The sequence below is a fragment of the Protomyctophum bolini genome (assembly GCF_963924005.1).
Source record: "Protomyctophum bolini genome assembly, chromosome: 8".
Taxonomy (NCBI): Eukaryota; Metazoa; Chordata; class Actinopteri; order Myctophiformes; family Myctophidae; genus Protomyctophum; species Protomyctophum bolini.
The window spans coordinates 19,414,959-19,441,008 of NC_137869.1; the positions used below are offsets into that span (position 1 = coordinate 19,414,959).

Below are 26,050 nucleotides of genomic sequence, written 5' to 3' on the forward strand. Positions count from 1 at the left end.
TTCCTCTGAAGTCTGTGTTCTATAATGGATGTCCTCCCGCTGAGTTGACGCGGCTAACATGATCTGTACCGCCACGGTTTCGCGGTGTTAGGAACCTGTATAAGACAAGAGCTACGCCTGTTCCCTCGTCCTAGCATCCTTAAAGAGAATATAATATAATAATAACCACCATCCATGGCTCTACTACTGTACACTGACTCTCCACTTGAAGTGAGAAATTATTCATGATTAGTGTGTGTGTTTGTATGGATACAGTATATATATACGAACATAAATGAGGTAATCTTTTGAATGCCATTCCAGTGTTCTTCAGGCCATCAGAAAGACCATTTGTGACTGGGAGGCAGGCCGTGAGCCACACAATGACCCTGCCCTCCGTGGGGAGAAAGACCCAAAGGGGGGCTTTGATATCACGGTCCCCCGGCGCGCCGTGGGACCCTCCAGCACACAGGTCTCAATATGCCTTTATTCATCCCAATATTACTCAGACAGACATTCAGACTTGCATATAAAAATGCTGGACTTTATGCAGCTGTGCTATATTCACTAATGTGTAATTTATTTTATACTGTCCCATGGCGACAATAGCAAGCTCACAACACGTGAGCACATTTTCAGAACGGGACACATCATACAACAATGAATAAATGAGGCTTTAGCCTTTGTGGTCTCGAGATGAGTCACAAATATGGCTCTTTAATGTGGGATTAGATGTAAAAAGTTCAATCCTCTCTACACGGGGGGAGATAATGTGGACTTACGAGGCTATGACCCGGCCTTTGTATGTCATAACCCACGCGGCTTGAGTGCAATTTTCAATAACCTTCACACTCAAGGCTAGGATTCAATTATTCATTCAGTCGTCAATTATTTTCATGACAACTGTCCTACTGTTAATGAATCCTACTCCTCACCTCATTACATCTGTAAGCCTGATGTATACTTAATTGCACACTGGCATTCTGTGCTAAAAGTATCTCCACTTTCTATAAGCATGGGATGTGACTCATGCTATTTGAGGCACCACCAGCTCACAAGTATGTATAAATTAAGCTTTGCATTGCAATTTGCATCTATAATTGAATCATATGCAGAGCTTGAATAATAATCCCTTTTATCTGCATGTTGTGCATCGTTATCTCGCAGTGCATCTCCCATGTGACAAACTGCACGACATTATCAGATTCACCTGATGAAGGCCGCCTGCGGCCGAAACGTCGTGTCTTGTATTATGGTGTTTTAAATAAAAGAAAACACCATCGGAGCAAACCTGTGTGCGGACTCTCTTCTCTTCACTGTACTTACCTCAGTCCAGCACCAGACAGGAACTGGATGTGCGCTAGCCACCTGCTTTTTAAACTAATTATCAGATTAGTCTTCATTTCTAGAATGAATCGCTGTTTCCAAGTATTGTGCTATAAAAACAGCAAAACGATTTTTACCAGCCATGGGATTCAGAGGAGTAAAAAAAAAATTAACCCTGAATTGGCTTTTGTTAAACACCTGTTTTTCTACCAAGGTGAACCGATGGATAGTTGGAAAACATTGCTCTCTGCCTTGTATTGATGAAATTCTGTCAATGTGGGGTTTGAAATATTTCTAGTAGAAGTCATTCTGTGTAACCTTTTCAATTAAACACAAGTTGTTTTTGATATAATCTTTCACTGGTATATTTTTCACAATTTCCATATCGGTTTCACCTGACAAAGAGCCTTGACTCGAAACTACATTGTTGAATAAATTACACTGACTGGAGCATATGAGTGTTTTAGTTTTATTCTTTCTCTTCACAATAACCATTCCACATAATTGTGACTTCTCTGTACACTGTTTTTAGTTGCGCCAAAATTATGCAGGATAGAAATTAATTAATTAAAAAGGTTTCTGACAACATTCCAAAATATACTTGAAGTTAGTACCCTGCAGGGTTTGTTTTGGAAGTTCCAGTACTGGTTTTATTTCAAACTGAATTCTGGAAGTCGCCATTCTAACGGAACATGAACAGACCCAGCAATTACAGAGCTACTATAATAATAAGTAACTACAGTATAAGTAGTGGGAGCTGATGGTAGGTGTAGGTGCTCCACCTCAGCAAAACATCTCCCAGGGGTCTAGAGCACATTGTAATCATTGGGGATTTACTCCTGCGTATTTGGCCAATACCGACAATAAGCCTCTTCGATCTTGTACACTTACTCTACCAGAAGTAGAGTAAGTAACGTTGGTGTGGATTCTTTGGAGCAGCCATTTCTTGATCATGCAATGTTGACATTTAATGAAAACTCCCATTTGCTTGTCTTTGGTAAATCACATAATTTTCCTGTAAATGTAGCTCTACATGGTGAGAACGATGCTGGAGTCCCTCGTCGCTGACAAGAGTGGCTCCAAGAAGACACTACGGAGCACCATGGAAGGCCCCACCATCCTGGACATCGAGAAGTTCCACTGCGAGTCCTTCTTCTACACACCCCTGCTAAACTTCAGCGGTGAGAGCCGAGGCTGCTTGTCCTTGGACACCTGTTATGAATGTACTGCACGCTGTCTGTGAGAAGATCTCTCTTTCAGTGCTACTGCTTCCCATTTAGAAACGGTGTTGGAAAGTAATGAGAGTAAAGTAAAGTGTATTAGTAATATTATTTTCACGTTTGGAGTTGATTACAGTTACTATTTCCCCAAAAGTAACGAATTACTATTTACAGGAGCCTGTGATTTTAGTGTTGTTTACTTTCATTCTGTGATTGTGTGTTGTTGTGTGTCGGTACCCAGCTGGGCAAACTGGGATAAAGTTGCAGCAGTCTCGGTCTAGAGCGCCGGATGCATGCAGGTGCAGTAGGCCTGTGTGTGTGTGTGTGTGTGTGTGTGTGTGTGTGTGTGCAAACGATTGGATACGGAAAGGTGGGCCCTAAAACGGGCCTGCAAGCTCGCTTGAGAGATGAAAAACAGTCTCCGAAATCGATTTCATAATCCTTTTTTTTTTCTTTTTGTATAGCCAAAATATAGGCTAATAATTAAGGCTGCATGATATATCGAACATGTACCTTCATCAGAGTGGAGAATATAAGTATAAATCAAGTTGAGCAAAGCCACTCTTCTCTGCCCCTCTCTCTAACAGACACAGTTAACGATCGCTTGTCAAGTGCCTGCCAGACAGACAATCGGATGAAATGAAGGCAGTTGTAGACTAGTGAACTGAACATTTTCTGTTTATATAATAATAATAATAAACTTTATTTGTATAGCACCTTTCATACATAAATGTAGCTCAAAGTGCTTCACAGGGCAAAAATAGAATACAATAAAACATAAGTAGTTAAAATGATAAAACAATGGCAAAGAACAAAATTGAATATAAGAACATAAAATAAATAAAAATAAATAAAAACAAATAATAATAATAATAATAATAAAAACACCACATGCAGCAAATCAGTCAGGGCAGGGTGGGAACGTGCAAATTAAAACTCAATTAAAAGCAATGTTGTAGAAGTGGGTCTTGAGCTGAGCTTTAAAAATGTCTACAGAGGCTGCCTGACGAAGGTACAGTGGGAGTTTGTTCCATGCCGACGGCCCATAGAAGCAAAAAGCTGCTTCCCCGTATTTTTTAGTTGCCATTTTTTTTGGCAACGCGAGCAGGCCAGCAGTGGAAGACCTTAGGGGGCGGTTTGGGACATATTTAGGCAGGCAGTCATTTAGGTAGGAAGGTGCGAGGCCATTGAGAGCTTTATAGACAAGTAAAAGAATTTTAAAATCAATCCTAAAAACAACCGGAAGCCAGTGCAGTGATGCCAAAACTGGAGTAATATGTTCTCTCATCTTAGTTCTAGTTAAAACTCTGGCTGCTGCATTTTGGACGAGTTGTAATCTGTCAGTTGTTTTCTTAGGCAGTCCTGAATAAAGTGCATTGCAGTAGTCAAGCCGAGAGAAAACAAAGGCGTGGATTAGCGTTTTTGCATCGTCCAAGGACAAATAGGCTCTGATTCGTGCAATATTTCTAAGGTGAAAAAAGGCAATCTTGGTAACATGATTAATGTGAGAATTAAAATTCAATTCAGAATATATGAAGTACTTCATACCAGCTCCTTATGAAACTACTCCACAAAGGTCGAAACCGTATTCATAGGTCACCGATTTCAATGTAACAACACAGGAATCCCAGCTAGTGTTTTTGGTCGGTGGTTTCTTAACCACTCGGTGGGAGGAGACAAAAAAAAAGTAGATCCAGTGTCTGGTAGCAGCAACCATAGTGCTGGTGGTGTGCTGAACGCACACGTGTGCATTCACTGGGCGCACAAACACAATACGTTCTTGATTGTGTTACGTTCACAAGATAGACCTCTAGGGCACTGGGTCGTCCATATCTGGGTTGCGGACACATTTTTATGGGTTCCTTTGTTTTTGGTTTTTAATTATTTCCAAACTTTTTCAACAAAACATTCCCAAAAAACCATTGCCCCAAATGCAATGATTTGTTCAGTAATTTCATGAAGCAATAAAATACAAAGAATCTAAGAAATTGTCATAAATTAGAAAACAAATGTTTAAGTAGTAGTGAAAATAGCCGATCTACAAGCTCACAACTTGGTGTGTTGGTGTGCTATGTTCACTATAGGTTGGGTCCCGGGGAGACATCAACTTTCTCTTTTGGGTCACAGGCTAAAAGGTTTGGGAACCACTGCACTAGGGTTCCTTCCAAAAATTGACCCGTAAGAGTACATTTGGTTCCAAGATCAACTGGTCTTTGTGTGTTTCTCCCCAATGCAGAGACCCTGCAGCAGTGCTGCGACCTCTCCCAGCTGTGGTTCCGGGAGTTCTTCTTGGAGCTGACCATGGGCCGCAGGATCCAGTTCCCCATCGAGATGTCCATGCCCTGGATACTGACCGACCACATCCTGGAGAGCAGGGAGTCCTCCATGATGGAGTGAGTGCATATCGTCACTGTGTTACTTTAGGGTTAGAGGGGTGAATAATCTGTGTTCCAATGGATCCAATGTTGTTATTATTTACTCACAAGCGCTCATATTTTTAGCAATGAAAACACTGGAGCTTATTCGACCATTGTGTGAATACATTTTTATTCATGTTTTATCACTGTTGTTTTTCCTGCCCTTGGGCACTCAAGTGGATATGCGTGCGCCGCCTTTTTCCCTCTTGGGAACCATTGGCGCACATTGGTGCTTTGCAAAAGCAAGATTTTAAATGTTTCGGAACAATAAGCTGTTTTGCAGAATTCCTCATTTTGATGCTATTACTTACTTTGTACTGCACACCAGTGACAGAATGGATGTCCATAAAATTTCCTTTTGAAATGAAAATGTCTAATAACGTTGACTTTAGTGTTTAGACCTTAGTGTTCATAAAATTGTGTAGTATTTTATGTATTGGACTCTAGCTAAAATCTACTGTAAACCTGGTTGTACTACTGACATACTGATGATATCCAATTAAATGGGACTGCTTTGTCTCTTCTGTTTGTCTACTTTTTCTTTCTTCTTGGTTAACATTTTGTGAATTCTTCTCTTCTCAGATATGTGCTATATCCTCTGGACCTGTACAATGACAGTGCACACTACGCCTTGACCAAATTCAAGAAGCAGTTTCTCTACGATGAAATTGAAGCTGAGGTAATGGTTAAAAAAGGTTATCGTGTTTTTTGTTTTGACAATGTCCTTTTAAAGCTTGACACATTAACAACAAACGTCTTCTAAATCCTAATATTTGTTTTCAGACTAGCACTCACTGAACACAAGTTTGACACACGGCACACAACTTAGATTAATTAATGACGTCACACACCAATCAGAGCCTGACTATATGTAGCATTAGTCAGTGAAGAAGTGTGTATGCAGGGACATTGAGTGACACAAACAGGCATTCCCCCATAACCCCACACCACCATGTGTGCCATCGGTGAGGAAGTGACTGGCTTGTTGTTCGTCACGGTGTGTTTGGTATAGATTCTCTGTGGATACTTGTTGGCCTACCCACATGCTGGAGGATCAAATTTGTACGCAATTCGTGGGACATAATAATGGCCTGGTTGTGTACCGGTATGTCCCATTTATTGCTTTACATCCAGCAGTAAACGGAGGAGTTGGACCACAGAGCCAGTTTCAGTCGTGGTTGTCTGCAATTGTGACAACTCCACCTGATTTGTCCTTCAAGAACGTCCGTCTCCTTATATGCTCTCATCTTGCTTGGCTGTAGCTAGCTATGGCGTTGTATAACCGTGATGTAAATTAAATGCTAACCTAGATACAAGAAACCATGGTTTCCATGGTTATAAAATATACAGCTTGATCTTATCTGTTGGTCAGAGACTTGCATCAAAAGAGTTTTTTAGAGGTTTCTAACATTGACACCTAACAATTATTTTTTTCTTCCAGGTGAACTTGTGCTTTGATCAGTTTGTGTACAAACTGGCCGATCAAATATTCGCCTATTATAAGATCCTAGCAGGAAGGTAAATAACATTTGATACTTTTATTGTCTGTACAGTATGTCATAAAAATAAATGTTATTTGTTTCTTACTTTATTATTATCTTGGCTGTTTTATCTGTTGATTGTTGTGGTCCATTGGGTGTGATAACTGTATTATTATTATTATTATCATTACTACTACTACTACTACATATTCTCTGTCAGGTGGACACCTTATGTCCAAAACTGTTACTTTTCAAGATTCAACTGCAAAAATAGCAGATCTACAAGGTTCAAAATGCGTAGCTTCACACCACGTTTCCAGCTTGTGGATCTTCTACTTTTGATGCTTTTGTGTGACGTAGTATGATCAAAAACACAAAGTTAAAATATGGAGATAAGAAGTTTCTGCCCGACAACGACATGATTGATGTAAATAAACAGTTCAAGAATCTATACTCTACTCTCCATTCCCTTTAGCCTGCTCCTGGACAAGCGCTTGAGAACAGACTGTAAGAACCAGGGTGCTAACATCCCCTGGCCTGCTTCCAACCGCTATGAGACTCTGCTAAAGCAACGACATGTCCAGGTATTTATACTCCTCATGCTGTGCTCACCTTCCACCACAAAGTCCTTTTGACGTGTGTTGGGGGGTGAGAGAGGGGGTAAGAGAGAGTGACGCATATTGGGGGATACTTCGCCACCATTAAATGGTCAAATTTCTTTCTACTGTGTTTATCATATTGGCCACGGACCCCCATCTCAAAATATTTTGTTAAAAATGAGTTATTATACAGTATATCTGCTTTTCCCACTTCGGTGTTATTTGAGCTTGCCTATGTTTTTATCTGAGCACCTACTGCCTTTACAAAAAGGCATCCAGGGGAAGCACACCTGTATTCTACACTAGTATTACTGCTAACTCGAGTACAAAATAGGAGCAAATGGACCACCACTGAACCTGTCATGATGTTACCTCAGCTCCTAGGCCGCTCCATCGATCTCAACAGGCTGCTCACTCAGAGGGTGTCTGCTGCGCTTTACAAGTCTCTGGAACTGGCCATCAACCGCTTTGAGAGTGAGGACCTCACGTCCATCATGGTACGCAATACGCATAACATAACTTCCTCCTTTTCTGTTCAGAGTGTACACACGTGCACGCACACACACACACACACACACACACACACACACACACACACACACACACACACACACACACCTAGTCACACGCGCACACGGGCACACACACACACACACACACACACACACACACACACACACAGCATACAAATGTGCCCTTCTGTTCGTCGTCCTTGAGCCACAGTAACCATTGGAGTAGCTTGTTTGTGTCTTCCTGACACCTCTATTTTTAATCACTTTTCCTTCCCATGTCGTAGGAATTGGAAGGTCTTCTGGACATCAACCGAATGACCCACAAACTCCTCAGCAAGTTCTTGACACTAGACAGCATGGACGCCATGTTCCGCGAGGCGAACCACAACGTGTCAGCCCCCTACGGCAGGATAACGCTCCACGTCTTCTGGGAGCTCAACTATGACTTCTTGCCCAACTACTGCTACAATGGCTCTACCAACAGGTCAGTCAATTCCCAGAATATTCACTGCTCCTTCTCTGCTTAGCAGAACTCTCCTTAACCACTTTGAACATGGTTGAAAAACCCCAGTAAGTGTGAAAGCTTACACTGATTTTCTTCCGCTGCATGTTAACTTCAATATGGAACACGTTACCAACTATAATCACGGTAACTCTAAGGCTAGTTTTAAAAGGCTCCTTAAAAGACACCTGATCAATTACCCCAATTTTTTTATTTGAATTATTTGACATAATTTAAGGGGTTGTCTTGTTTAGTGTTTTTATTTTTCTGTACTTTTAATGTCTTAAATGTATTTGTATTATGAATGTAATTTTTGCAAGATTGTACATTGTGAAGTGTTATTTTTATTGTATTGTGTAATATGTATTGTTTGTCATGGAATAAAGAATAAAGACTAAAGAATGCAGCCGTTCTCAATGGCTGCTGAAGGACGCTCCAGTGAGGAAAAAAAATAAGCTTTCCCGCACATTCTCATGTCTAGTCTTTTCAGATCTACAGCAGAAAGTGATGCAATACTTGGATGATTCATGGCCCTGGTTGCTACATCAGGCTGACATTGCCCACACTAATATATATACTGATATTATTGAGTTGTCAGGCCTCTAACAATCAATAAATGAGTTTCTTTTGTGTTTGTTGAATGATCTCTGGGGATTATCCCCTGCAACATAATCTTCTCATGATCTCTTCTCATATCTTTAGGTTTGTTCGGACGGTGCTGCCCTTCTCACAGGAGTTCCAGAGAGACAAGCCCCCCAATGCACAGCCCCAGTACCTATATGGGTCCAAGGTCTGTAAACTTCTTACATGTTTAATACACGTCATCCACATTACATGTTTTATTTTCCTGTAACACAAAGGCTTTTTAATTATGTTTATCTGTTTGGTGAACACATCTGTGGCAGTGTACAGTATATTAGTCATGTTTTACAAAGGCAAGCATTTGCTACGTATTACAAATATGTACTTACATTGACAACCAGTATGAATCGGCATGAAAATAAATAACTAAACCATTTCTGCACAGAGTAAACAAATGAGGTAGGTGTAAATGGTAAATGGTGTAAATTTATATAGCGCCTTTATCCAAGGCGCTTTAAATAGATATGTAGACAGGAGGAGCCGTGATTCGAACCGCTGACCCATGGATCATTGGACGACCTGCTCTACCTCCTGAGCCACAGCTGCCCTCCGTGTAGGTGGGGACGGCCTCGACCAAAGTAATATTACCGGAATTTTGTTAATTAATAAATAAATAAAATATTTTGTGCCACGAAGAAGGAATAATTGCCTTCTGTTGTGTGGAATTTATAGAATAATAAAATCAAGACGTTAAAACGTATATATCGTATAATATAGTATACCAAATGGAGAGCATGGAGATGTTTCGTTTTTAAATCCCAAAAAATAAAACACATTTTCACGTCAACTTAGCATAGCAACTAATGGGATTTCAGCGGTAAATAACATTTTAAATATGCTAGCGTGAGCCTGATTCAGCCAGTTCAGACTGAATCGGGCGGCTTAGCGGGTGACCTCAACAGCTGGCCCTGGGCGATGACGTGGCCAGCGGTCTGGGTGACACAGTCGCTGCTACTGCTGCTGGAGAGGCAATCAGACCTGGAGGTACTGTAGTAGGGTTGTCAAAAAAATAGCAGAAATAGCAGTTCTACAAGTTTACAATGTGTCACTTTGTGATGTAGATCAGCTATTTAGTATTTGCGATAATTTTTTTTAGTAATACATAAAAGAATTCCAGTAATTTCTTGATATATTTCAGTTATTTCGTCATATCTGCCCCGTTCACTTTTTCATTACAAAGTCTAAAAGGCAAACGGAAATTTCTACTCATCTTCCAATTTCCAATGCAAAATCGAAGCAAATTAATCGTCGCCATTTTTATTCGTGCGACAATTAATGGTCAAACCTAAATGTGTGTTAATGGTGACAGACCTGATGGTCCCGGCGTGGTGGCGGTCCAGGGGGCTTCCCGGGCCGCTGCGCCCCCCGGGGCAGACGGTGCACAGGCAGCTCCACAGCAGTACGCCGGTGATGAGCAGCAGCATCAGGCTGCTGGCCAGCCACACGCCCAGGGCCAGCTCCCAGCCCACGCCCACGCCGCCGTCACGGGCCTCGTCGCCGCTGTCGCTCAGTGTGCTGAACACCTGCAGTGGTGTTGAGTTTTGACAGCAAGATTTGGGATTTAGTTTTAGTTTTTTTTTTTTTTTTCCATAGTCTTTTTAATCCCAAAAAATAAAACACATTTTCACGTCAATTTAGCATGGCAACTAATGGGATTTCAGCGGTAAATAACATTTTAAATATGCTAGCGTGAGCCTGATTCAGCCAGTTTCCATTATCCAATTTATTTTTTGTCCTATTTTTTTGTCATCTGAAATGTTTTAGTTTGAGTCTAGTTTTAATTGATATGTAGTTTACATTGACAACCAGTATGAATCGGCATGAAAATAAATAACTAAACCATTTCTGCACAGAGTAAACAAATGACTAGATTGAGACTCCAAATTATTTTGGGGAGGTCCATTTTGCAGCTGAATAATGGAAATTAAGAGTTTACATAGTGCATGCATAAACTTTCCTTAATGATTATATCTGGTTTCAGTATTTATTTATGATGTATTTTCGCTATTATTAAGGTTATTGTAGCAGTCAATTTGTATTGGGGGTGGGGAGGGGGGGGCGGGGCAGGGGTCGCGAGACATGGCCAAAGCATTTCCACTAGGGGTCCCCAGCCAAAAGAAATTGTCAATATGTAGTCTTAGTTTTAGTCGTGGTGAACACCTGGCACTGCTCCCGCGCCGGGTTGGCCGCCTGGCAGGTCACGCACAGGAAGTAGGTGGTGTGCGGCACGAGCTTGGAGAGGCTTGTTGCCGTCTGGCTGGCGGGGATGCGCTCCTCATGCAGGAAGTTCCGCCGCTTGTAGACCATGAACAGGCTGCTCCAGTTGGGGTCGTACATGACGCTGTAGAAGGTGTCCAGGCAGCTGGGGGCCGACGGCCAGCTCACCTATAGGTTGTCACAATTATGAATTATTACATAATCGTCTAATCGCATTTTTTTTTGCCATAATCGTATTATTATTATTATTATTATTATTTTGCCTACATGTCTTTTATATCAAAACCATGGTGTGCTAATGACGTGTATAGGCGTCTTTTGATATTTTTTATTATATAAAAAAGAGAGAAAAAGAAACTGCTTTTTGCAATGTTCAGTCTTCATTTCTGACTTCAGCATGCCTCTTGTTTGGGATATTAACGCTTCTAGAGAGACTTGAGCGTACCAGCGCGAGGTAAGAACAGCACATTGGTTGGCTGGGCTTATCAGAGTAAAATCTGCCAGATTTCTTCTTATATTTGTGCACTTCTTTTATTACGAAGCCTAAAAGTCAAACCCCCCCCCCAATTAAATCATTAATCGCAATTATTTGTGTGACAATGAATGGTCAACTTATATGTGTAAGTTCACCCCGGCCGATGTGCTGGAGATGTTGTAGACGCTGACGCCCGCCATGGCGGACTGGCTTCTCTTGCGATCTGTCTCTCTTCTACTTGTCCTGGTCGTGAGCTGTTTGTGTGTGTGTGTGTGTGTGTGTGTGTGTGTGTTATTGAGAGAGAGAGAGAAACGGAAATTGCTTTGATTACACCACTTAGATGTTGACTTGAATGTCGACTCCCACAGGGAAATAGAAAAGTCTTATTAGTTGTGTACTGGTGTCTCGTACAGTAAATAGCTGATTGTAGTTTGGCTATTTTCTGTGAGACACGGAAGATCACAGCTTACAACCACTCTAACAAAACATAAGGGTGACATAATATAATGTGTATATTTATATTGTTAAATAATGAGCATTGTGCAAAAGGTCAGTGCTGAATTGAGCATGCAGACGGCATTGCGATGTGCATTGCAACACAGCTAAGTCACACGTAGCTTAAATTGGTTTCATGTACAAGCTTAATTTGGTTGGGTTTAGTGGGTTGGAGGATTAAATTGAACAAGCAATATGGTTTATCTATATGGTTATTATGGTATGAAGGAATTACTTTATTTTTATTCTATATTTCTGATAACCTTTTCAAATGAAATACACAGTATTACACACAACCATGTACCTAGAGTACAGTACTACCTATAGGTTATAGTTATAGTACAGAATTAAACAAATTAAATCACTTTTAGATCTCAATGTTCATGTTTTTAAATGAGATTTAGATTTATTTTAAATCAATTTTGATTCAATTTATCAAGCAATAGGGAAAATGCAACAACATACTTCAATCTAAACCATAATACCAGAAGGTCCTGCACTCTGCTCCTGTCCAACAATGATAGTTCAGAGAAACGGCTGAAACAACCCCAGAAGGGGAGGACTTACCGAGGAGAAACGCATTGACAGCAGGCGGGTTAGAGTGACAGTTTGGTGGCTGCTCCGGGTGTGGGCGCGCAGCGTCCTGCAGTGGTTCTGCTCCTCAGTGATTGCCCCTGAGGCATGGTAGCCTTCGCTCCTCTTCTGATCCGCTGTTAACGTGCCTCTGTCTCCTCCATGCGCTGTCACTGCCTCGTCTCTCCTCCTACACTACAGCCACACAGTAGGAGTATGATTGCATCAACTCTCACCCTGGCAGGGAGGGAGGGAGGGAGGGAGGTGGGTGGAGTAGTGACAGGGACTGTTGCTCTGTTGGAGAGGATGCTGGATATGGCTTTTAAGCTTTTATTTCCAAAACTGTTACTTTTTAAGAAATAGAAAACGGACTGAGTCTGTGCTCCAATGGAAATAGGCGATCTACAAGGTGTAGTGAGATTGTATACACGGTTTCTGTCCGACAGTGACGCTATATTGGCAAATTACAGCCCACTTTGTCACACCAGCCTCAATTCCAAGCGGTGTGTTTTTGTAAACTTTGTTATTTTTATGTAATGAATTACTTTAAGAAAAAAAAAAGTTTTAAAATAACCCTTAGTTGATTTATTATTATGGTCAAGAGATGCACGCACATCCACACATTTCAACGGTTGCAGGATCCAAAAACTAACTAAGAAAGGAGAGAGGAGATCCGCACACTGTTTTAAAAGCTCCCAAAATAACCGAGCGGATCTGTTGTTAATAAATTATTTTGGGAGCTTCTAAAACGGTGTGCGGATCTCCTCTCTCCTTTCTTGATTTATTATTATTATAAAAATAATTGGAAAAAATAACGAGATCTGAGAACTAAAAAAAATGCTCTCCACAGGTAATTTCTTTATTGGTTGTAGGGAAGGGAGTACAGTATTCAATGCAGTCCTAGCTAATGGCCTGTTCCTGACTTGTATTATTAGACGGTCAGATCGTCTCGACATGATGCAGCTAGTAATTGCTATATATGTATTCAGGCGAAGTTCTGTCAATTTGGTCTGTGTTTACTTTTAAAGAACTCTCTGTCTCACTCTCAACCTCTCACTCTCAAACTCAATCTTTCTATCCCTCGCTCACTCACTCTCTCACCGCCCCCCCCCTCTCTCTCTCTCTCTCCCTCCCAATGTCTCTCTGTGAATGCAGGCCTTGAACCTGGCGTACAGCAGCATATATGGCTTCTACAGGAACTTCCTGGGGCCGCCACACATCAAGGCCATGTGCCGTCTCCTGGGCTACCAAGGCATCGCCGTGGTCATGGAGGAGCTGCTAAAGGTCGTCAAAAGCCTGGTAAGCAACGGAGCGGCCAGGGGAGCAAGAACAGCCTGCTGTCTGAGCAGGGTTATGTCACAATATTTATAAATATAAATATTATATTAAAATGTCTGCCTTCAGCTGACAACTTTTTTTGAGCTTGAAGATGTGCTATTGCTCACAATCTGTGCCAGGAACGTCGGGTTACGTTTTAAGCAGCATACCCTACCTGTGCCAAGACGTAAAGTTGTTATTTGAAAAAAAGAAATTGTGACTGATGATGCTATGATGCTGAGGATAGGGACACCATGTGGGCGCTAAATGAATGGTCCCTCCTCTTCCTCTCATACAGCTCCAGGGAACCATCATGCAGTATGTGAAGACCCTGATGGAGGTGATGCCCAAGATATGCCGCCTTCCCCGCCACGAGTACGGCTCTCCAGGTGTGTGACGCGGATGCCCTTTCTATCAGACGTTTAATTGAAACGGTCAACTCGGCTCAAACACTTTTACTGCGGCATATCCAGTCTACATGGTTCACCAACTAAGGAGGGGACAATGTACTGTACATTAGGGTTTCACTTGCAACTATCGATTTTTAGAGATCGTTATATTAACCCATTTTGGGTGGGAACCCCTTTTGGTGTTTTAAACATTGTTATAATTTAGCTATTGAAAAATAGCAGATCTACAAGCTCATAGCACGCCACCGAGTGTGCTACAAGCTTGTAGGTCTGCTATTTTTGAAAAGAAGAGTTATGGTCTCTTATCTGGATATATGAAATATACATTGTATGGACATGTGGGCCTGTTTTTTAATACGAAGAAAACAAAAGAAGAAAAAAAGGGGTCATGCTCGAAATAAGGATGCCAGGTTGAAAGTGGGTTAATGCAGCTGTACCACCCTCTCCTTCATATGCAGGTATCCTGGAGTTCTTTCACCACCAGTTAAAGGACATCGTGGAATATGCTGAACTGAAGACGGTGTGCTTCCAGAACCTGAGAGAAGTTGGCAATGCCCTCCTGTTCTGCCTGCTCAGTGAGCAGAGTCTGGTGTGTACTTCCTCAAACCCAGCCTAGCCTCGCTGAGATAGAATTGTAAAATCCCCAGTGTGATTGACTCATATTTAGGGCTGGGAAATTAACCGAGCATGTACACATATTTAGAACGAATACCCCACTTTTAACCGAATAATCGAGAAACAAGGTTTTGGAGGGATTATTCTCATGCCAACAAATCGACAAACAAATTACACTAAATCTAGGGGGACGCGTTCTAGCGTGCACGCACACACCATTCCGTTCCTGCGCGTGCACGTAAAAAATTCCTGGTATCACGGTGTGGTACTGCGTTCTACAAGCATGATACCACTGTAGATAGTGAAGATAGCCGATTAGAGCTTTTAGACTGGCTATTTTCATCTATTATGTGCAGTGTTGTGACTAACGCCCTTACATGCGTTACGTTACATAACGTAACTACTATTTGCAGTAACTTGTAACCTAACGCTTTACATTTCCCCATTCCATAACGGCGCTATAGTTATTGTGCGAGCGTTACGCGCGTTATGGCGTTATGTCAACTTATGTGATCAGTGAAAAAAGTCTGGCCATGCAGCTCCGTGAGTCTATCATACAGGCGTCTCTGCGCTGCTGAAGTGAAGGGGGCAAATAAAGTTGTGAATCAATATAATTCAACTAAACTGCGGGAGAAACACAGATGTACAAGCCCAACGTGCTGTGCATTGCGACGGGTAGATAACTTGTAGATCTGCTACTTCCAGCGCAGGAAGGGCGCATGCTTATGACGCTCTTTAACTATGCATTCAGCCAGCCAGTGACAGACTCAACAAGTCACAACACAGAAGTTGACAGAACACACACGCACTGCAGCAGACGGAATGCACAGACAGATCCGACAAAACTTTGCACAGATCTGTGCTTTGCCTTTCATCCACGCTTCCATAGCCTTTTAAATCTTATTTCCCATCCACGGGCACAAGCAACGTGATATCAGCAGCTTCCACCCGTTCTGTGGTGGTGTTCTGTTGACGAGGGAAGCTACTAGCTAGCATGGGAGCTAACCCCTCACACTCGCTGCTGCGTTTACACGGGCAGACACAAAGACGAATGGGAATATCATTTGGAGCTTTAACAATGAATGATAGACTGTATCGTTGCGTCTGCCCGTGTTTAATGGTCAGGGTGTCACTGTCCACAGCAGGCAGACCTGTCAAAACGATGCACTTCACAAAAGTCAGAGACATGCCACCACCTATAAATTCAAACCCACATCTGGAATATTGCTATCTCATTCCACTTTAATTTATTTTATTCCATAGTCTTAGTTTTTCTCTAATAAAGTTGTTTTTATTTGTTTTCTCATGTTCTCCTCTTTAAGTACTCAGAGAAGCTTTATATAAATAATATTATCACTATAATTATTACTACTTGTTTTATTGCCTATGCTTATGTAGAAAAAAAGCTCACTGCTCAGGTCAAATATGCCTATTGATATGCGATTAAAATGTGATTAATTGAGATGAATTCATCACAAAGCCTCCAATTAATTAGATGTTTTTTAATGAAGTCCCAAGTCTCCCAACCCTATTCTTTATAGATCTAGCTTCAAAAAAAAATCCTATATTCGGTATTCGGTTTCGGCCGTTTTTTATATTATTATTTTCTAAAGTAAAGTAAAGTAAAGTAGTTACTTTCATAATTTCATGTAAAGTAAAGTAACAAATTACTTTTTTAGATAAGTAACGATAACTATAATGCCTTACTTTTTAAAAGTAACTTCCCCAACACTGATTATGTGGAATGTTGTTTTATTTTTCATTTGAACGGTATTTATGGACAGAAATGTTTCTAGTTGGACTGGCAGATAGCAGGCTGCAACCAGGGTGATTCTAGGCAAACGGTCATAGTGTATGGCTTATCAGTGCCATCTTGTGGCAGTGATTGATATCACAAATTTAGACCTACATGTTCATAGTATTGATATGTATTCTCAGTTATCAAGGATGGAAGTGAAATATGCTCTCAAAAGAAGATATTATGCCAATGGTTTTGTATTTTGTCTCATCTTTAGTCCCAGGAGGAGGTTTGTGATTTGTTGCATGCCGCACCCTTCCAGAACATTCTTCCCAGAGTCCATGTGAAAGGTAGATATCACAAAAGTTTTTCCCCCTATTCCATTATATTTGCATATACCTTTTCTCTTGGTTCTTTTTAGTCATGTACAAATAAAGAATCAAACAATGGGAGCTTGCTTTTGTTTCAAATTAAATTAAATTAATAGAAAACATTTAACAGCCACATGACCACAGAAAGTTGTTAACTGGCCAACACAAGCAATTGTATGTAAAACCACCGAAATAAGGTTGTTTTATTCAAAGGAAGGTTTAGGTTTGCACAAATTAAACATGATGCTGGTTAAATAATTCAAACTTGCGTTTATCTGTCCAGACACAGTTCCAGTGCTACTGTTTTTCAAACAAGCGTTCTCTGTCAAACGGTTAACCCATATTTGTTTTATTTGATTTACCCTGGGCTTCTTGGTGACTTCTCAGAGCATCTTTCGGCCAGCTCTTGGGCTGAACTTGGTCAGATGGCATGGCCTGGAGAGATTTCCAGTACTCTGAAGTGTGTTGTGGTTTTGACTTTCCGCAGAGGGGGAGCGTCTTGATGCCAAGATGAAACGTTTGGAGGCCAAATACACAGCCCTGCACTTGGTTCCACTGATAGAGCGCCTCGGCACCCCACAGGTACAGTAGGCGTTTTCAGAAATGCCATTATTGTAATCAGTCTTGTGCAGTGAAAGATGACCAAGTTAGGTGCTGTCAGAACACAATCACCAATTTTGTTGTGACTTGGAACTCGGCATCTCCCAACCATGGCAACTAGGGGTGTAACGATATAGTAACTGTATCGAAAAATCTATTTTTATTTCAAGAATCGAAGTATATCGAAATGAAAACTGCAACATTGACTATGTATCGTATCGTTTTGCAATGCAAATAATCGGTATCGAATCGTTTTGCTGTGCAGATAATACTACATTGTTTTGCGTGGTATTTAGCAATTTTTTAAAGGTTTATTTACTTAGTTTAAAATAATGTTAATGTATTTTAAATAGTTACTGTATCGCTTTCAAATCATTGTATCGGATTGTATCACCATAATGAACCAATATCGTCCATGTATCGTATCGCTGTTAAAATGTATCGTTACACCCCCTAATGGCAACCCTTTCTCGTTCTTTTAGCAAATCGCCATTGCTCGTGAGGGTGACCTGCTTACCAAAGAGCGTCTGTGCTGTGGCCTGTCCATGTTCGAGGTCATTCTCACGCGCGTTCGAGGCTTCCTCGAGGACCCCATCTGGCGTGGCCCGCTGCCCAGCAACGGTGTGATGCACGTGGACGAGTGCGTGGAGTTCCACCGTCTCTGGAGCGCCATGCAGTTTGTCTACTGCATCCCAGTGGGAGCCCACGAATTTACCGTGGAGTGAGTCCCCATATTTTGGTTTAAATTCTCAACAAGAGCTGTTCTGGCCTGTACTGACGCGCCTTATATAAATGACGTGTGCATAAACGTTACATTTCACCCGTCTGCTTTTCAGGCAGTGTTTTGGGGATGGCCTTCACTGGGCAGGCTGCATGATAATCGCCCTGCTGGGACAGCAGAGACGATTTGACATTCTGGACTTCAGCTACCATCTCCTCAAGGTGCAAAAGCATGACGGCAAGGACGAGATCATCAAGAGTGTGGTGAGTTGAGGAAAGGCGGAGTAGTAATACTAACTTACTAATGCATGATTTGTACTTGGTTGCACGTGGGTGCCTCACCGTGACAACCAATCTACGAGCTGTCGATGCATTGCAAGCGCAATGCAATGTGGGCTTATAGATCAGCTATTTTCGGTGTGCAGTACCCACACGCAACTACTGTATGTACAACTCTGGCTTAAGAAGACTTCACTTTGACGTGAGTGTGTCACTGTACATTATGCTGAATATTACACGGCTTCTAGTGAACATAATGAATAATACCTAGGCACTTCAGGAGAGACTACCCAAATATAATACTGGCACACGCAAAATAATTAATACATACTGTATTTTGCTGAAGAGTCTTTGTACTTAATAGTGATTCATGATTGATTTCATGAAAAAGGTATTTTATAGACATACTTATTGATGTAGGCTTTTGTCATGGCATAGCACTCAAACAATTTCAATCATACATTGAGAATGTTGGTTAAAAGAGGAAACTAATTTGATTGAAAAGATATACTACACTTAATTTGAGAGCACCCATTATGAATCTTTCCATGTTCCTGCAGTGGATATTCTATTGTCCCCCTTGAGGCAATGCAAATATTTATGTCCATCATCAATCCAACATTTCTCTCATTTAAATGCTGCAACACAGAAATGTCTTGTCTTTTGCCTTCAGCCATTGAAGAAGATGGTGGATAGAATCCGCAAGTTCCAAGTCATCAACGATGAGATTTTTGCCATTCTGAACAAGTACCTGAAGTCAGGAGATGGGGAGAACATGCCGGTGGAACACGTCCGGTGTTTCCAACCACCTATACACCAATCTCTCGCCAGTAACTGAATTTTAGTTTCCGTCGCCTGCCAGCAGTCACAACGGTTCCAAATAGTCATTACCTTTCCTTGCACCAGCCAGAAATATCTAGGACTTGTGCCACAATGGACCATGATTAAAAACAAAATAACTAAGGAAGTTGGGCCACAATTTTATGTTGAATTATTTTCTTTTTTTGTACTCACTTGTGCCTTATTGAAAGATGAATAGCTATTTTCCCTTGTTTTGAATGGACTTTACTTTGTTTTATACTTATGGAACTCTATAGATCAGGGAGGGGAAGACTACTTTTATCAAATAAATATTTAAGGGTTTGCAGTGGTGGAATATTAATGGAGAAATTGTAACCTATTTTAAGTTGGGGTCAAAGTAAATTGTATTTTCTATATTGTTAAACATGCATGCTAAACTCATCCTTTTTAAGAGGAAATCTGAGAAGTAACAAAGTTCATACTTGTTGAGCATTTATTCACTGTGCCTTTCAAATGTTTTAATCATTTTAATTCAATAAATATGTAACAAATCTGTTGATCTGAGTGCTTTTTATGTAAACAATACAAAAAAGTTCATGGTGACTTCAACATAATGTTACTTTCAAGTATTACGAGCACACAAATCTTAGTGAATGTCTGTCATATTCAGCAGGACCCATCTTAAAACACATCTATGAATTTAAAGAAAGCAAGTCAGTGCATGTATATGCAGATCTTTGTACGTAATATAACAAAGTTCTTTATTTTAGAAAATCTGACTATTTACAGGGCTACACAGGAATGAAATAAAGTTCTAAACAAATACTAATCAAGTCATAATTCTGAGAGAAATAAGGCAAATGAAAACTGTAGTACAATCGATTGGTCCAACCAAGTCACTTGTCCCCTAAAACTGATTGTCTTAAGGTTGTCAATACCATGTGCATAGCAATGCCATGGCTGTTTAGTCTGGGAGGGGGTGACAAGTTCCTTTATGATCCTATGGGGCTGTCATTGCACCATTCCTTCTAGATATGCTGTCAAAATTTGAGCCCATTTCTCTGTCCTCGGTGTCTGCGGAGTCTGTGTGTAGCAGCTCGTAGGTGCTGTGAGAAGCCACGCCGTTCGTCGTTGGAAAGGCCTTTTCATCCTTCCTCATGGAGACGGCAAGAGCAGCCAGGCTTACACTAACGTCTTTAAACGCGTGGAGCAGGAAAATGCCCACAATGATGGTGAGGAAGCCACTGAGGGTGCCGATCACGTCGCCTGTGCCCATGTGCTCCCACTCCTTGAACAGGATGGCCGAGCAGGTGAGGACGGACGTGGTGAAAAACACATAGTAGATGGGCGTCACCAGGGAGGTGTTGAATATGTCCAAAGCCTTGTTCAAATAGTTAATTTGTGTGCTCACGCATGCCACCAGGCCCAGGAGCAGGACCCACGCCAGTGGGTTGCCCGACACAGACTTCCCAGCAATGGCTTCCTTGATGGCAATGCCCAGTCCCTTTACGCAGGACACCGACAGTGCCCCGATCACAGAGCAGATGGTGATGTACACCAGGATGTTGGTCTGACCGTGGCGGGGGCCCACCACGAATATGAAGATCAGAGCCACGATGATGACTAATGTAGCAAAGAACACAAAACCTACGGAAACGCAGGGTGGAAGCTTGGTCAATAACTTTTCTTTCTTCACACATTGAAGGTACAAATGAGCAAGTAAACTAAAACATGCAATGATAAATAGACAATATAATGTACTATTACATTATATTGTCCATTTATTTACTATTACATTGTAATGGTACACAATGTGTGAATATAAAAGATGCATGGCTGTAAGTAAAGTAAACTAAGAAAGAATGAGAAAATCAGTTGGAAAGGAATTGCAAATGTTTTTCCATTTTAAATTAGTTAATAGTTTGTAGTAGTAAAGTATTATTATTTTTGATTAGTTTGATTCCCTTAAATGTTTTTATTTCTCACAGCAACAGTCTAAAGTTAGGTGAGGAACTCTATCCCCGAGACCGTCAGGAAAACTCTGGGAAGTGATTGAGCTGGTAAGTAGGTGAACAACAGTATACACTGTGATTGTACTGGATGCGAAGACCTGGTTAGCACATTGCTCTGGGCAGCGCACCCCCCACGCCTCCCAGTTCTTCTGCCCCTTTTTCCATGCGGTTGTCACATTTTCGTTTTACTTTATACCTGATCTGATGTGCTTTTCTGGTTTTATCCTCATGGCAGGCAACCGACCCTGTTTGTTAAATGTAGGCTATATAAAATGTATTAATTAATGTCTGAAATTATTAATGCCTGTAGTTATATGTACATAGCCTACTTTATACGCGGGATTCAGCGTTTTAGCTAAAGCGATAATTTAAGCAAAAATAACAATATAATTTGAAAATGTGTAGATGTCTCTTCAACAAATGGGAGCCAACAGCAGGCTTTTTCCAATTGCAGTCCTTTTCTTAATTCAGTGATTTAGGCAAAGCGATGCAGGCCTAATTATTATATTATGTTCATTCCATACCAAAACTGTCGCGTGCGAGTGTGTGTGTGATTCTGATCTGTCATCTCTGTGTGTTGACACTATACACACGCAGAAGAACAGGGAGGCGGGGGTGCACTGCCCGGAGCAGTGCGTTAACCAGGTCTTTGCGTACTGGACAGCTCCCAGGTGCGAATGTATTTATCTATGGGAGTGTGAAGCAGGGCCCTCTTGAAAAAGAGATGGAAATGCATGTGCTTTACGCTGGCTAAATAAAAAGATTCAAAACTAAACAAATTTTGCATGTCATGTTTGCATGCTGTTACAGATTCTATTTTTTTCTTCAGAATTATGTAAAGCACTTTGTAACTTTGTTTTGATAGGACATATTATTACTATATGATCTGTCATTTATTTGGCAGACATTGAGGACAGCATGTCCCCATTTCAAAAGTGTAAGGGGGAGCTCAGTGTTCTCTGTAACCGACCTCAAAAGTGAACAAATATGGATGAAGTACACCTTCCTGGTCTAAAGCCAAACCAAATACTTTATTGTCATGTGTCCCCAAATTAGAGCAATTCTCAAGGTCAACGATTCCTCCGTCAGATAAATTTCCCTTCTGCTCTAATGAAACAGTCAGCCAGTGTAAGACTATACCTGGGTCAACCATCTTCCTGGCCATGTGTTCCAGGCTGTTGATCTCTTCCTCTTTAGGTGCATGGATGACCATGGTGGTGGAACCTAGGATGCTGAGCATGCAGCCAAGCTTCCCGTGCAGGTTTAACCGCTCTGTCAGGAAATATGAGGAGAGGACGGCGCTGGAAACAACATGAACCATCAGTCTGTCAGATTCAAGTCCACAGGTACAGTCCACAAATAGCAAATCAACAATTAAATGAAGGAAAAATGTAGGTTTGTACCTGACGAGCACACTGAGAGCCCCCAAAGGGGTGACGAGCGTAGCTGGGGCAAAAGCATACGCTGCAAAGTTGGCTGCTTCCCCGGCACCCACTGTAATATTGAAGAGAATAATGTCAGCCTCACGGTTAGTCAAGTATGAGAGGTATATCACGTGCACTTTGTTTAGTGTAATTTCTCTTCACAGTGCTACTTACTTGATAATAAGCCAGCCCACCACAGCCACTCTTTTAGATAGGCATGACCACCCTGGCCTGAAACAAACAGGTGTAAATGTAACAGAGTTTAGTGGGTTCCACTTGCTCCATCAGTATTGACATTTCTTATTGGTTAGTGGGCGGCACCTCATTGAATAACACTGGTGTCCACGTTTAGAGTGGTGTCAGTCTAACATGAGACATGCCCATGGTAAGATGTGTTCCTCAGCACACTATTTTCAACAAGAGTCTGTATGTTTACTGTGATGAATACTAGTGGTTCTAAACATGCTAAATGTACCAACATGAAGTGGTGATGTTTTGTACATGTTTTTAATTCATTATTTTAACATACTAAACTGTAAACTCTTTATAATAACATGCTCTTGGTCACACTGTTAATTCTGTTATAGACGTGCTGAGGATTGGGTGTGTTACACAGACAGAAACTGACCAGATACGTCTGTGTATTTACCAGGTACAGTACATTGTGTTGTTATTTCCTTGAAATCTGTATTGTATGTTTATTGAGTGGTGTTAGTCTAACATGAGACATGCCCATGACGTGCTGAGGATTGGGTGTGTTACACAGACAGAAACTGACCAGATACGTCTGTGTATTTACCAGATTAAACTGTCAACAAAGAGAGAAGTCGTCTGAACTTCATTATTCCACAACACAACGCAGATCACACGTTACATAAACATTAATAATCTTTCATCTCTAAATGACTACATTTTACATGCAGGCTACACTTGTTTATAGCGGCTTTTCTTTGACATTCTCTTGAATGAAACACAAACCTAGGGTTTTACTGTGTAGCAAAGTTAATGATTACTATGTGCAATAAAAGTGAATTCCTATGAGCTGCAGTCATGTGTTGATCCATTTAGACGACAGGTCCACAACGTCTGGTGTGGGGACCACCAGGGTATCCAAATGGACCCTTATGGGTCTATCTCAGGGAGTGTGCAAAAGGGTCCATTTGGTTCCATCTCTCAAGAGTTAAATTAACTTAAATTAAGAATTCCAACAGTATAGATTGGGGGAAGTTTCCTGAAAAAGTACACCGAGTTACAAACCCGTAGTTGTCCAACTGGACCCCACACGTTGAGAATCAGTGATAGTCTATGGCCGTGAATGCATAGGCGTGTCACATGCAGGCCAAGTCAAAGTCAGACAAAGTCAAACCCAGACATGTTCAGCTCAACAACATGTTGCAATGAAGTGTTGCAAACACTATGCCCACGCCCGCGGCCCCATACAATACAGCAGCGGTTCTCAAACGTTTTCATGACAAAGTTGTTAAAATGTTGATCACCATAATACAGTACATACCTGCCCGCATAGAGCCCTTCCTGGCCAGGCGCAGAAGACCTTTTTTCTTGAGGATGAAGCTGCCGCCGATGAAGATGCTGGAACTGACAGCCAGTCCGAGGCCAATGTAAAAATCATACTGCCCCCGGTCCTGACCCATAGTGAGGCTGGATGTACTGACAGCGTGGTCTGTCACATTTACCACCGAACACTGATGATGCTGACCAAGGAGGGAACAGTTCTGACCAGCCAAAATACCTGACAGCAATAAGGGGGAGGAATGGATTTAGAAAAATTATAATACAAAATGTGAGTCAGTTACTTATATGCCTAGAATGTTAGTGACCCTGATGTATTTCATGTATGCCATTGATTATACACAGCCACGGTGGGAGTGATTTATGGCTGTATATGGAAATACATTAAATGTATGTAATATCACAGCCATTTTAGGGCTAGGTTTAGTTACAACAATTAAATCCCCCACAAGGCACAAGCAGACGACATGGCTACCTTGTTAGATAACAACATGTTAGATTACAAACTGCCAGCCCCTGGTTGAGTGTGTGATGATGCGCCATCACCGATATCGACACATTTAAAGTAAATGTCACAAAGATGTGAATTCAGTCCACCACACACAGCTAGTTCCTGGACTTGGCCAGTAAACTACTGCAGTACAGTATAGGCTACAGCCGCTACAGTATGTGTCTGCTGCCTGCTGCACTCAGTCAGAGACTGAGTAGATATATATTTATGTTTGAACGGTACCAGATCGGAGGTGTGGAGTGACAGAATGTCATCTTAAACATTTGAGTAATTTGAGGAAGTCGCAGACAGTCAAAGACGGCAAGACCAGGAAAAGCTCAGCATTGTGGTTGTAATTAACAAGCAGCTGACGACAGCCAGTAGGCTAGACGTGACGCGGGCGTGTGGCAGCAGTCCAATTTGGTTTGTTTCTTAGTTTGGTTTATATTTTGCCCCCAACCAGCGCTTAAACAAACACATTCACTTCCATGTTAGCTTCTATTAGCGCAAGAAAAAGGCTAGCGAAATGGGCTAGCTGACATTAGCTGAAGCGAACCAGAAGAGCCAGCCACCAGGGGAAAACATTATAGCAGATTTAAAATAAATAAATAAAATAAACAACGTTTCATTTAAAAGCAGCGAATGTGCCTAGCTGGTTTTATTGAGTATTTAAAAATGTATAATTACCCGTACGATGGTATCTTGTGTTGGCCCAGACCAAAATGGTGGTGTTTGGTGGAGGTGAGCTGACAGCTACAGTAGCAGTTAGCTGCTGGGCTCCATATCCTCACACAGAGCTGACACACACACACACACACACAGGGACAGTACGTGTTCCTCCCACCCGCTGCTATGCTTGCCTAGCTCTGCTCTGCAGGGCTGCTTGCTCTGTTCTCACTCTGATCCCTCTGCTCATCTATCTACCACCACTGAACCTATCCTATGCTGTTATTAACCCTCCAGCCTCCACAAGCCTGCTGCATGGGAGCAAAGTCTACGCAACTTTTACTACTCTCATGTATACAGTCAAATCCCCTGTTGTAGGCTACTCATTTGAAAGGCTATGATATTAACTATGACACACAGCAATATGTGAGCGATAGAGATATAGTGCTGTACCTCCCCCCAGGAAAAAGTACCAGCTGTCTCTGTCCAATCATGTGGAAATGTTACTAGTAGTAAATTAGTAATACGCATTACAACATAAATGTACCAACGTATTGCATGCGTTGTGAGCTTGTAGATCTGCTATTTTTCACTATTTTTGAACATCTCTGAACAAAGGCCTACAAAAAGAAAATTTAG

The 26,050-nt window shown here is 41.5% G+C and overlaps 3 protein-coding genes across 5 annotated transcripts in view; 1 reads left to right on the forward strand and 2 right to left on the reverse strand.

Annotated features, from left to right (window-relative positions):
- cyfip1 (cytoplasmic FMR1 interacting protein 1) overlaps positions 1 to 19,846 on the forward strand; it is a 44,658-nt gene extending 24,812 nt beyond the window's left edge. For all 3 annotated transcript variants that reach the window (XM_080771060.1, XM_080771059.1, XM_080771061.1), the window contains 17 exons: positions 304 to 451; positions 2,333 to 2,486; positions 4,762 to 4,918; positions 5,525 to 5,621; positions 6,384 to 6,460; positions 6,899 to 7,007; positions 7,400 to 7,519; positions 7,819 to 8,018; positions 8,739 to 8,826; positions 13,594 to 13,737; positions 14,054 to 14,144; positions 14,624 to 14,754; positions 16,796 to 16,868; positions 17,377 to 17,471; positions 17,972 to 18,210; positions 18,326 to 18,473; positions 19,162 to 19,846. In XM_080771060.1, the coding sequence (XP_080627186.1) occupies positions 304 to 451; positions 2,333 to 2,486; positions 4,762 to 4,918; positions 5,525 to 5,621; positions 6,384 to 6,460; positions 6,899 to 7,007; positions 7,400 to 7,519; positions 7,819 to 8,018; positions 8,739 to 8,826; positions 13,594 to 13,737; positions 14,054 to 14,144; positions 14,624 to 14,754; positions 16,796 to 16,868; positions 17,377 to 17,471; positions 17,972 to 18,210; positions 18,326 to 18,473; positions 19,162 to 19,326 (2,236 nt within the window). In that variant the 3' untranslated portion in view covers positions 19,327 to 19,846. The remainder of the gene's footprint in view (positions 1 to 303; positions 452 to 2,332; positions 2,487 to 4,761; positions 4,919 to 5,524; positions 5,622 to 6,383; positions 6,461 to 6,898; positions 7,008 to 7,399; positions 7,520 to 7,818; positions 8,019 to 8,738; positions 8,827 to 13,593; positions 13,738 to 14,053; positions 14,145 to 14,623; positions 14,755 to 16,795; positions 16,869 to 17,376; positions 17,472 to 17,971; positions 18,211 to 18,325; positions 18,474 to 19,161) is intronic.
- Positions 8,861 to 12,620, reverse strand: fndc9 (fibronectin type III domain containing 9). Its single transcript, XM_080770098.1, has 5 exons — positions 12,433 to 12,620; positions 11,526 to 11,624; positions 10,839 to 11,063; positions 9,990 to 10,201; positions 8,861 to 9,656 (listed from the first exon to the last, which is right to left on the reverse strand). The coding sequence occupies exons 1-5, from the start codon at positions 12,445 to 12,447 to the stop codon at positions 9,542 to 9,544; spliced, it is 666 nt and encodes a 221-aa protein (XP_080626224.1). The 5' UTR covers positions 12,448 to 12,620; the 3' UTR covers positions 8,861 to 9,541.
- Positions 19,847 to 19,982: 136 nt separating the features above from the next.
- nipa2 (NIPA magnesium transporter 2) lies at positions 19,983 to 25,829 on the reverse strand. The gene is made up of 6 exons (XM_080771072.1): positions 25,433 to 25,829; positions 24,239 to 24,475; positions 22,900 to 22,956; positions 22,705 to 22,795; positions 22,442 to 22,602; positions 19,983 to 20,936 (listed from the first exon to the last, which is right to left on the reverse strand). Exons 2-6 carry the CDS (start codon positions 24,375 to 24,377, stop codon positions 20,290 to 20,292), a joined length of 1,095 nt encoding a protein of 364 aa, XP_080627198.1. The 5' UTR covers positions 24,378 to 24,475; positions 25,433 to 25,829; the 3' UTR covers positions 19,983 to 20,289.
- Positions 25,830 to 26,050: the final 221 nt, after the last annotated feature.